We start from the raw sequence: 18,423 nt of genomic DNA on the forward strand, positions 1-18,423 counted from the left end.
CTGAAATCAAGGTGTTAGCAAGGTTGGTTACTTTTGGAGGCTCTAAGGAAGAATCTGTTCCTCTTTCCATGCCTCTTTTCTAGTTTTTGGTGGTTGCCAGCAATCTTGTGCTTTTTGGCTTCCAGCTGCATCACTCCAGTTTCTGCCTCTGTCATCGCATGGAGCTTTTCCTACTTGTCTCTGTCCAAATTTTTCTTTTCTTTTAAGACAACAGTTGTGCTAGATTTAGGGCCTACTCTAAGCAGTATAACCTCAGCTTAGTTACATCTGCAAAGACCCTTTTTCCAATATTGACACATTTACAGGTTCCAAATGGACTGGAATTTGGCAGGGGGCTGGGAGGTGGGGGGGGGGACACTATTTAACCCATTACTGTAAAGAGCTCAGAAAAAAATATGGTTTGTCCCTTGACCATACAGTGTTTATTTATTTATTCACCACTGTACTAGAATGAGTTACCTTTGATTATTCAAATGCTATCTATTGTTCAAAGAATGATACATTCTTTTGATTCATTCTTTTGAAAAATATGTTTGCAAACCTTTTGTTTATAAGAATTTTAGAGCTGCAGTGACCTTTAGACATCATGTAGTTCAGTAATTCTCAGTTTTGGTCACATTAGAATCACCTTGGCAATTTTTAAAAATTCCAGTGCTCACCTGGCACCCCAGACTGATTAAATCATAATATCTAAAGAGACTCAGGCAACAGCATAATTTTGAAAATCCCTCCAGGGTTAGCGGGATTACAATGTATAGTCAAGTTTCAGAACCACTGATACAGAACCTTTGTTTTGTAAATAAGGAAATAGGGGCCTGGAATGATGAAGTGGCTTCTCCAAAGCCTTAAAGCTAGTTATTGGTAGCCCTGAGATAAGAGTTTATATCCTACGCCCCTCTTCAGCTCTTTCCTGCTGCCTCTCTTCCATTTAGGCAGAAGTTCTCTTCAAGTTAAGAAAAAGTATTACTATTAAAAAGTACTTGAAATGATCCATTTGGGATTTTAATTTTCAGTATCATATATGAAATTAATATATTATGAAACAATTTTGGTGTTGTTATGTGTGCTTTCTTTCTCTTTGAGGGGGAAAAATTGTTAATCCTTGGATGACTGTGTTTTTTAAATTAAACTTGAAAAAAAATTACACAGGTTTCTAATTACATTTAAAATTTGGGAACATGTTGCCATTTATTGTATTTTTATTTTTATTTTTTTTTATTTTTTTATTTTTTTTTACATTTATTCAAAACTTTATTTTTTTATTTTTATTTTTATTTTTTCAAACATCTTTATTGAAGTATAATTGTCTTACAATAGTGTGTTAGCATCTGCTTTATAACAAAGTGAATCAGTTATACATATACAATATGTTCCCATTTCTCTTCCCTCTTGCATCTCCCTCCCTCCCACCCTCCCCATCCCACCCCTCTAGGTGGTCACAAAGCACCGAGCTGATCTCCCTGTGCTATGCGGCTGCTTCCCACTAGCTATCTATTTTACATTTGGTAGTGTATATATGTCCATGACACTCTCTTACCCTGTCACATCTCACCCCACCCCCTCCCCATATCCTCAAGTCCATTCTCTACTAGGTCTGTGTCTTTATTCCCGTCTTGCCGCTAGGTTCTTCATGGCCTTTTTTTTTTTTTTTTTTCCCTTAGATTCCATATATATGTGTTAGCATACTGTATTTGTTTTTCTCTTTCTGACTTACTTCACTCTGTATGACAGACTCTAACTCCATCCACCTCATTACAAATACCTCCATTTCATTTCTTTTTATGGCTGAGTAATATTCCATTGTATATATGTGCCACATCTTCTTTATCCATTCATCTGTCGATGGACATTTAGGTTGCTTCCATGTCCTGGCTATTGTAAATAGAGCTGCAATGAACATTTTGGTACATGACTCTTTTTGACCTATGGTTTTCTCAGGGTATATGCCCAGTAGTGGGATTGCTGGGTTGTATGGTAGTTCTATTTGTAGTTTTTTAAGGAACCTCCATACTGTTCTCCATAGTGGCTGTATCAATTTACATTCCCACCAACAGTGCAAGAGTGTTCCCTTTCCTCCACACCCTCTCCAGCATTTATTGTTTCTAGATTTTTTGATGATGGCCATTCTGACCGGTGTGAGATGATATCTCATTGTAGTTTTGATTTGCATTTCTCTAATGATTAATGATGTTGAGCATTCTTTCATGTGTCTGTAGGCCATCTGTATATCTTCTTTGGAGAAATGTCTATTTAGATCTTCTGCCCATTTTTGGATTGGGTTGTTCGTTTTTTTGTTATTGAGCTGCATGAGCTGCTTGTAAATCTTGGAGATTAATCCTTTGTCAGTTGCTTCATTTGCAAATATTTTCTCCCATTCTGAGGGTTGTCTTTTGGTCTTGTTTATGGTTTCCTTTGCTGTGCAAAAGCTTTTCAGTTTCATTAGGTCCCATTTGTTTATTTGTGTTCTTATTTCCATTTCTCTGGGAGCTGGGTCAAAAAGAATCTTGCTGTGATGTATGTCATAGAGTGTTCTGCCTATGTTTTCCTCTAAGAGTTTGATAGTGTCTGCCCTTACACTTAGGTCTTTAATCCATTTTGAGTTTATTTTTGTGCATGGTGTCAGGGAGTGTTCTAATTTCATACTTTTACATGTTCCTGTCCAATTTTCCCAGCACCACTTATTGAAGAGGCTGTCTTTTCTCCACTGTATATGCTTGCCTCCTTTATCAAAGATAAGTTGACCATATGTGTGTGGGTTTATCTCTGGGCTTTCTATCCTGTTCCATTGATCTATATTTCTGTTTTTGTGCCAATACCAAACTGTCTTGATTACTGAAGCTTTGTAATATAGTCTGAAGTCAGGGAGCCTGATTCCCCCAGCTCCATTTTTCGTTCTCAAGATTGCTTTGGCTATTCGGGGTCTTTTGTGTTTCCATACAAATTGTGAAATTTTTTGTTCTAGTTCTGTGAAAAATGCCAGTGGTAGTTTGATAGGGATTGCATTGAATCTGTAGATTGCTTTGGGTAGTAGAGACATTTTCACAATGTTGATTCTTCCAATCCAGGAACATGGTATATCTCTCCATCTATTTGTATCATCTTTAATTTCTTTCATCAGTGTCTTATAATTTTCTGCATACAGGTCTTTTGTCTCCTTAGGTAGGTTTATTCCTAGATATTTTATTCTTTTTGTTGCAATGGTAAATGGGAGTGTTTTCTTAATTTCACTTTCAGATTTTTTGTCATTAGTGTATAGAAATGCAAGAGATTTCTGTGCATTAATTTTGTATCCTGCTACTTTACCAAATTCATTGATTAGCTCTAGGAGTTTTCTGGTAGCATCTTTAGGATTCTCTATGTATAGTATCACGTCATCTGCAAATAGTGACAGCTTTACTTCTTCTTTTCCGATTTGGATTCCTTTTATTTCTTTGTCTTCTCTGATTGCTGTGGCTAACACTTCCAAAACTATGTTGAATAATAGTGGTGAGAGTGGGCAACCTTGTCTTGTTCCTGATCTTAGTGGAAATGGTTTCAGTTTTTCACCATTGAGGACAATGTTGGCTGTGGGTTTGTCATATATGGCCTTTATTATGTTGAGGAAAGTTCCCTCTATGCCTACTTTCTGCAGGGCTTTTATCATAAATGGGTGTTGAATTTTGTCAAAAGCTTTCTCTGCATCTATTGAGATGATCATATGGTTTTTCTCCTTCAATTTGTTAATATGGTGTATCACATTGATTGATTTGCGTATATTGAAGAATCCTTGCATTCCTGGGATAAACCCCACTTGATCATGGTGTATGATCCTTTTAATGTGCTGTTGGATTCTGTTTGCTAGTATTTTGTTGAGGATTTTTGCATCAATGTTCATCAGTGATATTGGCCTGTAGTTTTCTTTCTTTGTGACATCTTTGTCTGGTTTTGGTATCAGGGTGATGGTGGCCTCGTAGAATGAGTTTGGGAGTGTTCCTCCCTCTGCAATATTTTGGAAGAGTTTGAGAAGGATAGGTGTTAGCTCTTCTCTAAATGTTTGATAGAATTCGCCTGTGAAGCCATCTGGTCCTGGGCTTTTGTTTGTTGGAAGGTTTTTAATCACAGTTTCAATTTCAGTGCTTGTGATTGGTCTGTTCATATTTTCTATTTCTTCCTGGTTCAGTCTCGGCAGTTTGTGCATTTCTAAGAATCTGTCCATTTCTTCCAGGTTGTCCATTTTATTGGCATAGAGTTGCTTGTAGTAATCTCTCATGATCTTTTGTATTTCTGCAGTGTCAGTGGTTACTTCTCCTTTTTCATTTCTAATTCTATTGATCTGAGTCTTCTCCCTTTTTCTCTTGATGAGTCTGGCTAATGGTTTATCAATTTTGTTTATCTTCTCAAAGAACCAGCTTTTAGTTTCATTGATTTTTGCTATTGTTTCCTTCATTTCTTTTTCATTTATTTCTGACCTGATCTTTATAATTTCTTTCCTTCTGCTGGCTTTGGGGTTTTTTTGTTCTTCTTTCTCTAATTGCTTTAGGTGCAAGGTTAGGTTGTTTATTCGAGATGTTTCCTGTTTCTTGAGGTAGGCTTGTATTGCTATAAACTTCCCTCTTAGCACTGCTTTTGCTGTGTCCCATAGGTTTTGGGTCGTCGTGTCTCCATTGTCATTTGTTTCTAGGTATTTTTTGATTTCCCCTTTGATTTCTTCAGTAATCACTTCGTTATTAAGTAATGTATTGTGTAGCCTCCATGTGTTTGTATTTTTTACAGATCTTTTCCTGTAATTGATATCTAGTCTCATAGCGTTGTGGTCGGAAAAGATACTTGATACGATTTCAATTTTCTTAAATTTACCAAGGCTTGATTTGTGACCCAAGATATGATCTATCCTGGAGAATGTTCCATGAGCACTTGAGAAAAATGTGTATTCTGTTGTTTTTGGGTGGAATGTCCTATAAATATCAATTAAGTCCATATTGTTTAATGTATCATTTAAAGCTTGTGTTTCCTTATTTATTTTCATTTTGGATGATCTGTCCATTGGTGAAAGTGGGGTGTTAAAGTCCCCTACTATGATTGTGTTGCTGTCAATTTCCCCTTTTATGGCTGTTAGTATTTGCCTTATGTATTGAGGTGCTCCTATGTTGGGTGCATAAATATTTACAATTGTTATACCTTCCTCTTGGATCGATCCCTTGATCATTATATAGTGTCCTTCTTTGTCTCTTGTAATAGTCTTTATTTTAAAGTCTATTTTGTCTGATATGAGAATTGCTACTCCAGCTTTCTTTTGATTTCCATTTTCATGGAATATCTTTTTCCATCCCCTCACTTTCAGTCTGTATGTGTCCCTAGGTCTGAAGTGGGTCTCTTGTAGACAGCATATATATGGGTCTTGTTTTTGTATCCATTCAGCCAGCCTGTGTCTTTTGGTGGGAGCATTTAATCCATTTACATTCAAGGTAATTATCGATATGTATGTTCCTATTCCCATTTTCTTAAATGTATTGGGTTTGTTATTGTAGGTGTTTTCCTTCTCTTGTGTTTCTTGCCTAGAGAATTTCCTTTAGCATTTGTTGTAAAGCTGGTTTGGTGGTGCTGAACTCTCTCAGCTTTTGCTTGTCTGTAAAGGTTTTAATTTCTCCATTGAATCTGAATGAGATCCTTGCTGGGTAGAGTAATCTTGGTTGTAGGTTTTTCTCCTTCATGACTTTAAGTATATCCTGCCACTCCCTTCTGGCTTGCAGAGTTTCTGCTGAGAGATCAGATGTTAACCTTATGGGGATTCCCTTGTGTGTTATTTGTTTTTTTTCCCTTGCTGCCTTTAATATGTTTTCCTTATATTTAATTTTTGACAGTTTGATTAATATGTGTCTTGGCGTGTTCCTCCTTGGGTTTATCCTGTATGGGACTCTCTGTGCTTCCAGGACTTGATTAACTATTTCCTTTCCCATATTAGGGAAGTTTTCAACTATAATCTCTTCAAAAATTTTCTCAGTCCCTTTCTTTTTCTCTTCTTCTTCTGGTACCCCTATAATTCGAATGTTGGCACGTTTAATGTTGTCCCAGAGGTCCCTGAGACTGTCCTCAGTTCTTTTCATTCTTTTTTCTTTATCCTGCTCTGTCGTAGTTATTTCCACCATTTTATCTTCCAGGTCACTTATCCTTTCTTCTGCCTCAGTTATTCTACTATTGATCCCATCTAGAGTATTTTTAATTTCATTTATTGTGTTTTTCATCATTGCTTGGTTCCTCTTTAGTTCTTCTACATCCTTGTTAAATGTTTCTTGCATTTTGTCTATTCTATTTCCAAGATTTTGGATCATTCTTACTATCATTATTCTGAATTCTTTTTCAGGTAGACTACCTATTTCCTCTTCATTTGTTAAGTCCAGTGTGTTTTGAGCCTGCTCCTTCATCTGCTGTGTGTTTTTCTGTCGTCTCATTTTGCCTATCTTACTGTGTTTGGGGTCTCCTTTTCACAGGCTGCAGGTTCGTAGTTCCCGTTGTTTTTGGTATCTGTCCCCAGTGGCTAAGGTTGGTTCAGTGGGTTGTGTAGGCTTCCTGGTGGAGGGAACTAGTGCCTGAGTTCTGGTGGATGAGGCTAGATCTTGTCTTTCTGGTGGGCACGTCCACGTCTGGTGGTGTATTTTGGGGTGTCTGTGGCCTTATTTTGATTTTAGGCAGCCTCTCTGCTAATGGATGGGGTTGTGTTCCTGTCTAGCTAGTTGTTTGGCATAGGGTGTCCAGCACTGTAGCTTGCTCGTCGTTGAGTGAAGCTGGGTCTTGATGTTGAGATGGAGATCTCTGGGAGATTTTTGCCGTTTGGTATTACGTGGAGCTGGGAGGTCTCTTGTGGACCAGTGTTCTGAAGTTGGCTGTCCCACCTCAGAGGCACGGCCCTGATGCCTGGCTGGAGCACCAAGAGCCTTTCATCCACACGGCTCAGAGTAAAAGGGAGAAAAGATAGAAAGAAAGAAAGAAAGAGGCTATAACATAGTGAAGTAAAATAAAGCTATTGTAAAGCAAAGCTATACAGACAAAATCTCACCCAGAAGCATATACATATACACTCACAAAAAAAAGGAAAAGGGGAAAAATTAATATCTCCTGCTCCCAGAGTCCACCTCCTGAATTTGGGCTGATTCGTTGTCTATTCAGGTGTTCAGCAGATGCAGGCACATCAAGTTGTTTGTGGAGCTTTAATCCGCTGCTTCTGAGGCTGCTGGGAGAGATTTCCCCTTCTCTTCCCTGTTCGCACAGCTCCTGGGGTTCAGCTTTGGATTTGGACCCGCCTCTGCGTGTAGGTCGCCTGAGGGCGTCTGTTCCCCGCCCAGACAGGACGGGGTTAAAGGAGCAGCTGCTTCGGGGGCTCTGGCTCACTCAGGCCGCGGGGAGGGAGGGGTACAGAGGAGGTGGGGCGAGCCTGCAGCGTCAGAGGCCGGCGTGACGTTGCACCAGCTCGAGGCGTGCAGTGCGTTCTCCCGGGGATGTTGTCCCCGGATCCCGGGACCCTGGCAGTGGCAGGCTGCACAAGCTTCCGGGAGGGTTGGTGTGGAGAGTGACCTGTGCTCACACACAGGCTTTTTGGAGGCGGCAGCAGCAGCCCCAGCGTCTCACGCCCATCTCTGGGGTCCGCGCTGATCGCCGTGGCTTGCGCCCTTCTCTGGAGTTCGTTTAGGCGGCGCTCTGAATCCCCTCTCCTTGCGCGCAGCGAAACAAAGAGGCAAGAAAAAGTCTCTTGCCTCTTCGGCAGCTGCAGACCTTTTCCCGGTCTCCCTCCCGGCTAGCTGTGGTGCGCCAACCCCTTCAGGCTGTGTTCACGCCACCAGCCCCAGTCCTCTCCCCGCGATCCGAAGCCCGAGCCTCAGCTCCCAGCCCCGCCCGCCCCGGCGGGGGAGCAGACAAGCCTCTCGGGCTGGTGAGCGCCGCTTGGCGCCGAGCCTCTGTGCGGGAGTCTCTCCGATTTTCCCTCTGCACCCCTGTTGCTGTGGGATCCGCGCTGATAGCCGCGGCTCGCGCCCTTCTCTGGAGTTCGTTTAGGCGGCGCTCTGAATCCCCTCTCCTTGCCCGCCGCGAAACAAAGAGGCAAGAAAAAGTCTCTTGCCTCTTCGGCAGCTGCAGACTTTTTCCCGGACTCCCTCCGGGCTAGCTGTGGTGCGCTAACCCCTTCAGGCTGTGTTCACCCGCCAGCCCCAGTCCTCTCCCTGCGATCCGACCGAAGCCCGAGCCTCAGCTCCCAGCCCCGCCCGCCCCGGCGGCTAAGCAGACAAGCCTCTCGGGCTGGTGAGTGCTGCTCGGCGCCGAGCCTCTGTGCGGGAACCTCTCCGCTTTGCCCTCCGCACCTCTGTGGCTGCGCTCTCCTCCGTGGCTCTGAAGCTTCCCCCCTCCGCCCCCCGCAGTCTCCGCCCGCGAAGGGGCTGCCTAGTGCGTGGAAACCTTTCCTCCTTCACGGCTCCCTCCCACTGGTGCAGGTGCCGTCCCTATTCTTTTGTCTCTGTTATTTCTTTTTTCTTTTGCCCTACCCAAGTACGGGGGGAGTTTCTTGCCTTTTTGGAGGTCGGACGTTTTCTGCCAGCGTTCAGTGGGTGTTCTGTAGGAGCAGTTCCACGTGTAGATGTATTTCTACTGTATCTGTGGGAAGGAATGTGATCTCCGTGTCTTACTCTTCCGCCATCTTCTCCCCTCCGTATTTTTATTTTTAATATAATCTTTTACCCAGTTATAATGCATCCTGCTTTTTGCCTCTGGCTGCATCATAGTCCCCTGAATAGATGAAACATTTTATTTAATAATTTCCTGAGATATTCAGCAATCTTCTTTTTCACTTGAGAGATAATTTTTATGTAAGTTTTAATCTAATTTGTATATAACATTTTTCATATTTTATAAAAATGGACTCATATGGTATGTACTTATTTGTATCTGGCTTCTTTTGTTCAACATTATGTTTGTGAGAGTCATTCCATATTGTTGAAGGTAGTTGTAGATTGTTTATTCTCTCAGATATATACTATTCCCTTATGTAAATATACCATAATTTATCTATTCTGCTGCTGATGGTATTTGGGTTGATTGTAGTTTGGGGTTGTTATGGATAATGCTGCTATGAGCATAGTTGTAGGTGTCTTTTGATGGACACAAGCACTCATTTCTGTTGGGCATATACTCAGGAGGGAAATACTTGGCCATAAGGTATGCATGCATTCTGCTTTAGTTGATACTGCCAAGCAAATTTCTAAAATAGTTTTACCAGTTTATAATTCACCAGTGGCATATGAAAGTTTTCCTTGCTCTACAACCTTGCTGACACTTGGTATTTTCTGCCTTTTTTTTTCCTTTTAATTACTCTGATGGGTATAGTTGCATTGCAGTTTGGTTTTCATTTGTATTACCTTGAGACTAAAGAGGTTATCTTAAGCTCCTTTCCATGTGATTATTGGCCATTTCGTGAAGTGCCTGTTTAAGTCTGCCCATTTTTCTGCTAACCCCTTCTTTAAAAATAAAAATTAAACATTAATTTAAAAAATCTTGTAGACCAATACAGATTCTTATAGAGTCGAGCATGTGCCCATGACTGTGAACAACTTCTCTTTTAAGTCTTTGATGAGAGACCATAAAATTGCCTAAAATTGGGATTTTCTTGAAGAAGTATACAATCACCTCAGGATTTACAGGTCTTAGCACAGTGTTTCTTCATCCTTGTTGTGCATCAGAATCTCTAGTGGAGCAACACCAAAAAGACTGATGAAGTACATTGAGGGTGGGGCCCTGCATCTGGACTTTTTAAAAACTCTGCAGATGATTGTGATACTCATCCCAAGTTGAAAACTACCTCAGAGGGAGACTTCACTTGGCATTGTTGCCAAGGAGAGTTATAGGAAAATAATGATCTTAAGAAGGAAAAAAAAACCTTAGTTTCTGTTTTTAGCTTACTTATAAGTTTTGTTAAAATTTTTGTTTTCTTAATTACAAACAGACATTTTTGGCTATTAAGATAATCATGCAGTTGACATTGATATCTGAGAATTTTAAATTTATAATTTTAAACATTTTATTATGGAAAATTCCCAGTAGATTCAAAAGCAGAAAGAGGAGTATAACGAAACCATTGTACTCATTACCTAGCTTCTAAAATTATCAACATGTGACCAATCTTGTTTGATCTGTTCCCGCTTACATTCTCTCCCCAGTCCTGGATTATTTTAAATGCAGACATATCATTTAATCTATAAATATGCAGTATGTATCTCTAAAAAATAGTCATTTTTTAAAAAAATACTACCATATCATTGTCACACCCCCAAAAAATGAATAGTGATTCCTTAATTTCATCAAATAGCCAGCGTTCCATTAAAAAATTTTTTTTACTATTTACTTGTTTGAAGCAGGATCCAAATGAGGTTTGTTTATTTGCGATTGACATATCTTTTGAGCCGCTCTCTTAAAATAGGGTTTCCTTCCCTGTCTTTTTTTCTTGCTACTGCTGTTGTTGAAGAAACCAGGTTGGTTGTCCTATTAGTTTCTCACAGCCTGGGTTTTGCATTCTTATGGTACTGTTCATATTGTCGTGTATAGTTGTAGATGTTTATAATTCTGTAAAGAGAAGCTTACCCTTGTCAATCACTTGGTGTCCCCCAGTCCTTATGTTGACATCTCTTCATTCTTTTTGGTCATTTGAAGCTTACTCTGCAGTAGATTCCTCAGGAGGTGCTCGTGGGTGCATTATTCCCATATTCTGAAGAGTCTGTCTATTTATGAAGGTCAGTTTGGCTGTATGTAAAATCCACAGTTTACATTTTTTTTTTTGATTACCTTAAATATGTTACTCTATTGTTTTCTGGCAAAAAGCATTGTCAAAAAGTATGATGACAATCTGATTTTTTTTTTTTTCTTTACTCAAGACTTGGTCTTTAAAAATCTGGATGATCAAATCTTTTTTTTTTTTTTTTAAGGGTTGAATGTCCTAGATACACAGGATTTTCTTTAATATGAAGTTTCAAGCTGTCTTTTCTTTTAGGAGAGTTGGCTTAAATTAAGATTTTTGTATTCTATAGTATTGCGTTGGGTTTTTTTAGGGCCTGCCATTATACGTATATCTTTGTTAATCTTCTTTGTCTATCAATTTTTTAAAAAATTCACTTTATCTCTTCTTTTTTTAAAATAACAGTGTTATTGAGATATAGTTCATATACCATAAGATTCACCATTTTATAGTGTACAATTCAGTGGTTTTTGGGTTTTATTAGAGCCATCCTGGTGGTATGAAATGATATCCCATTGTGGTTTTGATTTGCATTCCCCTGAAGGAGAATGATGTTGGGCATCTTTTCAAGTGCTTATTTGTATTTGTAGATCTTCTTTGGAGGAATGTCTATTAAAACTTTGCCCAAGTTTTAATTGGGTTATTTGCCTTTTTATTAAAATGTTGTAAGAGTTCTAGATACAAGTCCCACTTACCAGGTATATTATTTCCAAATATTTTTGCTTATTGTATAGGTTGTCTTTTCACTTTCTTGAGGGTGTTATTTGAAGCATAATGGTATTTAATTTTGATTTAGCCCAATTTATCTTTTTTTTTTTGTCATTTGTGCTTTTCTTATCTCATCTAAGAAATCACTGTCAAGTCCAAAGTCACAATGATTTTACTCCTATGCTTTCTCCTAAGTTTTATAGTTTTAGCTCTTATATTTAGATCTAAGATATATTTGAGTTAATTTCTGTATATAATGTGAGGAAGGAGGGGGTCCAACTTCGTTCCTTTGCATGTGCATATCCAGTTGTCCCAGCATCATTTGTTGAAAGGCTATTCTTTTCCCATTAGTTGTCATGACACACTTATTAAAGATCTGCCACAATAACTTTGTGTAAGATTTGAGTGAGATCCTTTTTTTGTTGGTTATTGTCTAGTAGTGAAATGAGTTTTTCTCTACATTTAAGAGGAAGGGAATGGGCAAGGTTAGCTTTTCTGGTTTCATAGTCTAGGTTAAAGCTCTTCTGGGATTTTTGCAAAATGGGTATATATCCCTCTATCTTGTACTTTCTGAAATGTACCTTTTTCTGTTCCTCTCCACCACCTTTATCTGAACCTTCTCTTTCCTTTGTCCCTATTGTGCTGTATTCCACAACTTGGATTCCATTCCTGGCAGTTTCTTTTTGGTGAGACTGTCTTGAAAAGGGAGCTTTGATTTGTTAACTTTGCAAGTTTATCGGGCTCAGACTGCATCATTAGACCTTACTTATATCACACTGGAGTCTGCCTGCAATTATTTATAAATCGAATTCTGTTGAACTCCCTCGCAGTCTCTGCTGCTGCTCTCAGACTGACCCCCACACTGTCCAGTGAGCACCCGCTGTGGACTGTGAGGCTCTTCTGTTCTGTTCTCCAGCTGTCAGAAGCCCTCGTGCCTTCCCATGCTTCTTCCCGCACAGATGTACTGCGCAGGTCTCATAGTAGTCCAGGGTTTGTTTCCACCTGCTTACATTTGGAGCTTTGTCTCCTGATTTTGTTGTAGATGTTGTCTGTGAATCTTTGGTTTTGCTATCCTCATTGCTTTGTCTGGGTTTATGGGGGGATTTAGAGGAGATTCAAAAAGTACACTGCCATTGCTCCCATCTTTCCGGAATCCTCTCATTGAAATGTTTTTAAAGCACATTCTATTCCTTTTTTTAAACAGTATGGTGTCTACAAGTTAAACAGAAAATGCAGTCCAGTCATTGATTCTTTTTTTTTTTAAATTAATTAATTAATTTTATTTATTTATTTTTGGCTGTGTTGGGTCTTTGTCGCTGCGCGCGGGGCTTTCTCTAGTTGCAGCGAGTGGGGGCTCCTCTTTGTTGCGGTGCGCGGGCTTCTCATTGCGGTGGCTTCTCTTGCTGCGGAGCATGGGCTCTAGGCGCATGGGCTTCAGTAGTTGTGGCTCGCACGCTCTAGAGCACAGGCTTAGTAGTTGTGGCACACGGGCTTAGCTGCTACACGGCATGTGGGATCTTCCCGGACCAGTGATCGAACCCATGTCCCCTGCATTGGCAGGCAGATTTTTAACCACTCCGCCACCAGGGAAGCCCCAGTCATTGATTCTTAGTTCCATAACTCCAGGTAATTCTTTAGTGAAACAAATTATAGGAACTTTTTCTAGGCTGAGTTAAGTATCATAAAATGTTATCATACCTGTTGAATGTATGTCATATTTTGACTGTGCTAAAAATCAACTTTTCCCTTTCAGAATAACAAGCCTTTGTACTCATTTGAAGATAATTCCGACTATGTTTATGATGTTATGTGGTCACCCACCCACCCAGCCCTGTTTGCCTGTGTGGATGGCATGGGTAGGCTGGATTTGTGGAATCTCAATAATGACACAGAGGTGAGCAGGAAAATAACAAAAATTGCACTGAAAAATAGAAAATTGGAGATTTATTGAATAATTTGTGAAATTCCTTTTATCCCAAGAAATGTAAAAGGACTCTGTGATTGTAGCTTCATCACAAAGAAACCAAATAAGCTTTGTACCCTAAATAATAAACAGCATGCTGTGCAGAACTGAAGGGAGAAATATTGTTGCCAAGAGGACTCGGGCATTTCCTTTTACTTCTAAAAAGCACTATCCTGTCTCTAATGTCCTGGCAAAGTCTCATTCATAAGGCAACTGGGATATTTTTGATTCATAGGCTAGAAAGCAGATAGTTTCAGATTGTTGACATATGTTAACCTTAATTCTGAATTTCTAAATTATCTCTTAGCCTTGATAGAATTGTATATTATCCATAAATATTAGTCTTAGGCTGACTTATTTGAATGAAGCAAAACGTATTTTGATGACTTGTTCCATGAAACACTGAAAACAGAGTGTTACTGTTACTATAAAATTAATATAGAAATCATCAAATTTCCTAACTGCTATACTAAAATGAGTTATTAGGAATGAAATTTAACTGCAGCTATTATTTATGTTTAACCAGGTTTATTTTTACCAATGTGGAGAGGCTTAAAGTGTTCTTAGAGTTCTGTATTGCTGTGTGGTGGTAAGAAGTAATGTTAGCAGTTCTGCCAATAAAAGTTTTTGAGGAGAAAGTCTCTTGGTGCCTTCCCCCACAGCCCACTCTTTCCCACATCTCTTCATATTTCTAGTGGCAAGTGTCCAAAATCCCTTGAAGTAAATTAGTTGGTTATACAGGACAAGGAAATTATATACTGGAAATGTAAGAATTTTAACACTGTGCTAACTCGTGCTTTAGTAGTTTGAAGAGGAACATTCAGATACTGCTAGGGAAAGGTATTGACTGGCTAGATGACTGGACTTGATGATACATTTCTAGTTACCTAGAATGAGACCAATTTTTTTCCTTAATTTGGATTTTGGTGTTAGACATTTGTGGTTACAGTAAAATTTGGATCTTTTCTATAATTTGCTAACTCAGAGAAAATATCTAAGTTATAATTTTTCTCTTAGAACAATTTTGGCACCCTAGAAGGTTAAATGAATCATTTGAGGATGACTCGTGTCAAATAGTAGGATTATTTTTAATCAGATTTCAAAAATTTAAAAGTGATTGTGATACTGTTCTGAGTCAGACATTGAAGGTTTGCTCCATGCGTGGCAAATAATTTCTTTTTTCCTTAGCACAGCAGAGGGTACAGTCAGATTCCAGGGGATGGTGCCATTGTGTCGGTGGCATCATCCTGCCCTGCTCCAGGCAGTTCGTGGGGGCAGGGGCTTTGGAAGGACCCATACTGCAGCTTTAGTATGAACTGTTTCTAGCAGCTGTGGATCAAATCACAGGTTTTAGCTAACGGACATGCAAGCTACAAAAGTAATTCCTGTCCTCTAAAATTGAACCATAATCTGTTTATGAGGGCTTTTGAGATGTTTCTTTAAGTGAGGTTTTGACCATCTGTTTTCAAATGGCTTGACTTCTTAAAGAAGTTAAAACAACAAAGAATCCTTTATTAAAGAGAAGATCTTTCAAAATGATGTATCCAGTCATGTGAAAATTTCTTATATAAGGACGTAAGTTATTTTCCCAAACCATTTTCAAGCATTGACTATAATGTCATTCAGAGTGTATCACTGAACAGGAAGAAAGTTGGGAAAATTCTTTATCTATTTTCATCTTTGTTTTTAAAAATGTAGCCAGATTGGAGGAAAGAAGAATTAGTTTTACATGTTTATAGAAATCCTGATGAAACTTTTAACACTGCACTATATTTTAAATGACTTTAGGTGCCAACTGCCAGCATTTCTGTGGAGGGTAATCCTGCTCTTAATCGCGTAAGATGGACCCAGTCTGGAAGAGAGATTGCCGTGGGTGATTCTGAAGGACAGATTGTTATATATGATGTGGGAGAGGTATATGAGGCTCACTGCCTATAATTTTGACACATCTATTTAGCTTTCACAGCATTGCAGTGGCAGTATCTTTGTGGCTAAAACTAGCCTTTGAAGTTCATGAATTGATAAAACTTACTTTTCACTATAGAAGCAACTCTTGAGATTAATTTTCTTTCTAAACTGAATGTCCTGTGTCCCCATGCAGCAGATTTTGAGGGTAGTATCCATATGTTGGAAGTACCTTCAAGCATGCATTGCTGGAAATTAGAAATTCTTCAGGCAGAAGAAATTCAGAGTTATAGTTGGACTTTGGGGCTTTACAGAATTGTTATTGAGATAAGATTTTATTTTTCTGTATTCATAGATTTCGTTGGGCCAGGTAGTGGAAATCAAAAGTAATATCTTTTAAGAGTTATCTGATGACTATGTGAAATGTCAGTCTTGACTCCTTGAGCCTTGTTGCAAAGCCATTATTATTGAACCCAACAGGATGACTTGCAGCTGTCTCATCTTCACTGTTTGGGTTGACTGTACACGACGCTCAGGAGTGATTTCCTCATGTTTTAGCCCTGGCTAGCGCCTTAGTCTCTCTTTCTTTTGCTCTGCCTTATGATTCCCCATTCTCTCTGGAAACCCCACAGCCTCTAGCAATTAGATGTGGAGGGAGGTAGAGTGAATCATTTAGAACAGCCAGTTGAACTGTCTGCACAGATGGAACTACTCTGTATCTGCACTATCCAGCGTGGTAGCCACTGGCCACATTTGGCTATTGAACACTTAAAATGTGGCTAGAACAACTGAAGAACTGAATTTTTTATTTTATTTAATTTTAAGTAATTTAAATGTAAATAGTCACAATTGTCTGGTAGCTACCATATTGGGCATCCCTGTCCAATCTAGTCTAAAGTCATATGGTAGGTTTAGAAGCAGGCACATCCATTTGCCACACTGAATGTTTTGTGCCCTAATATGGCATGCCAGATTCCTCAAATATGATAATGACAGCTGTCAAAAATTTTTGGTTATTGGACTGCTTTAGTGAGGCAAAAGCATCACACGCCGCCTTTCCCCTTTTGCTATCGGTGCATCACTAAAGTGGTAAGAAGTAGCATACCTTTTGATGAAGATGGATTAAGATATCAGGAAAGGTTATCTTAGGTTCCAAACAAAAATAAACACTTACAAGAAACCAGATCTTATGAACCATGCTTCACAAATTATTTCATACTAGGAATGGTGCAAGAAGTAAAAATTTTTCAGGAATTCCTGCCCACCAGCAAAATCCATGAGATAGTGCCTAGAAGTTATATTTACAGAGCATCGTTGTCATTCTCTCTTGCACGGATGATGATAATAGCAAAATCATTTCTGAGGCTGTCACAACACACTTCTCAAACACTATCTTTTGTTTTGAAATGTTATAGATCATTGGTATAGTCTCTGTAATTATGGAAAGGCCATTCAGGTCAGTTATTACTTTTTAATGGAAAAAGTATTTGAAAACACTGAATAATAGTAGGTAAGATGATCTTTTATTTCAGTGTACATAAAACATTGTATTTCTTTTAACAGCAGATTGCTGTCCCCCGAAATGATGAATGGACACGGTTCGGCCGAACACTTGCAGAAATTAATGCAAACCGAGCGGATGCAGAGGAGGAAGCAGCTGCCCGAATACCTGCTTAGCTCCTGAAAAGGGAATATGTAGCCGTAGTGGATTTGGGGAACACTCTAAGTAGATCCTAGAACTATTTGCATGCTTCTATCTAAATGATAATTAAAAGGAAATTTCGTGGATTAAACTGTGGATTTAATGCAGCAAGCAAATCTTACAAAGTCCTTTTTTATATAACATGCATCTTGTTTTGGATTTGTGTCATTTTTAATGCAGCTGATTGACTTTACAGAATGCAGCCTTTTCTGAATTCTTATACACAGATGTATATTTGGTATTCTTTTGAAGTCTTTTCAGCTTATAACACTATACACAGTTATTTCTAAAGCACAGATTAAGTAAGTTCTACATATTTTTAAATAATCACAATTCCCTGTTATACTGGTAATGTTCTCACTAACCATAATATGTAGGAACATTGTTTATTCTTAGCCATAGCATGAATACATCTATCGAGTTCCATTCTGATATTCTTTTTTTCCTTTATAATTCATGTGATAACAATCTATAAATAAACACAAATATGCTTTAACTTTTCAAATTTTCATTTTGATTTACTCCTTGCAATTAAAATTTTATTAAATTCTGCCGCTTTTATAAAGTATCTTTTTTTCATCTCTTTCTTTAAGCTCCTGTTGTAAGCAGCCACCTCAAACCTCACACAGCTTTGTGCCTTAAATATACCATATAGTATACTGTAGCTCTCCCAGTGCATTATGAGCTGATGTCTAGATAATCTATGTCAGTGACAGAATTTTTCCTAGGTTAATTTTTGTTTTAATCCCTTTTTTCTTTCCATCTAAGATCTATTTAATTTAAAGAATAAACAGAAAGCTGCCTATTATTTTCACTGATTGAGATTATATGTGAGCCCTCTGAGACTGAAACCTCCTTTGAGAGAAATTGGTTTTGTGGTTGCAGTAGCCATGAAGGAAAGTGCTCAAATGAATTTTTTCATTGAATCAACTCCACATCTTGAGATCTGTTACTACAACCTTATCTATAAGCCTGAAAGGTAAGTGGCAGATATCTAAGGATTTGTGTTGCAGTCAACCTGTTTCAGGACTAGAGAAAAGGATTATGCTCAGATACTGAATTTATCCACTTTAAATTGTCCATTTCCTTGATCCTGACCTTTTGTCTTTCCAAAGTTTAACTGTCATTTATTCAACAACATGAACTAGGAAGGAAGAGTAGTAGATGCCAGATTTTGAACATTTTTGTTTGGTTTGATTTTCTTAATTTAACAAAGATCTGTTGGGAAATTAATTTTTAAGTAATTTATTCTTAACTATGAGTATTGTATAGTGTGAGGAATAATTGACCTGGAATATTAGACCCAAACTCTAATTCTAGCTCTGGCACTCATGGGAAGTGTGATTTTAGCCAACCAAGCCTTTCCATCTGACTTTTTTATTATCTAGGAATTAAGTT

The 18,423-nt window shown here is 38.7% G+C and overlaps 1 protein-coding gene across 5 annotated transcripts in view; it reads left to right on the forward strand.

Annotated features, from left to right (window-relative positions):
* Nucleotides 1–17,521, forward strand: part of DYNC1I2 (dynein cytoplasmic 1 intermediate chain 2) — a 58,481-nt gene extending 40,960 nt beyond the window's left edge. For all 5 annotated transcript variants that reach the window (XM_057551452.1, XM_057551451.1, XM_057551453.1 and 2 more), the window contains 3 exons: nt 13,209–13,349; nt 15,207–15,332; nt 16,887–17,521. In XM_057551452.1, coding sequence (XP_057407435.1) covers nt 13,209–13,349; nt 15,207–15,332; nt 16,887–17,000 — 381 coding nt within the window. In that variant the 3' untranslated portion in view covers nt 17,001–17,521. The remainder of the gene's footprint in view (nt 1–13,208; nt 13,350–15,206; nt 15,333–16,886) is intronic.
* Nucleotides 17,522–18,423: the final 902 nt, after the last annotated feature.

Source organism: Balaenoptera acutorostrata, chromosome 8, assembly GCF_949987535.1.
Source record: "Balaenoptera acutorostrata chromosome 8, mBalAcu1.1, whole genome shotgun sequence".
Taxonomy (NCBI): Eukaryota; Metazoa; Chordata; class Mammalia; order Artiodactyla; family Balaenopteridae; genus Balaenoptera; species Balaenoptera acutorostrata.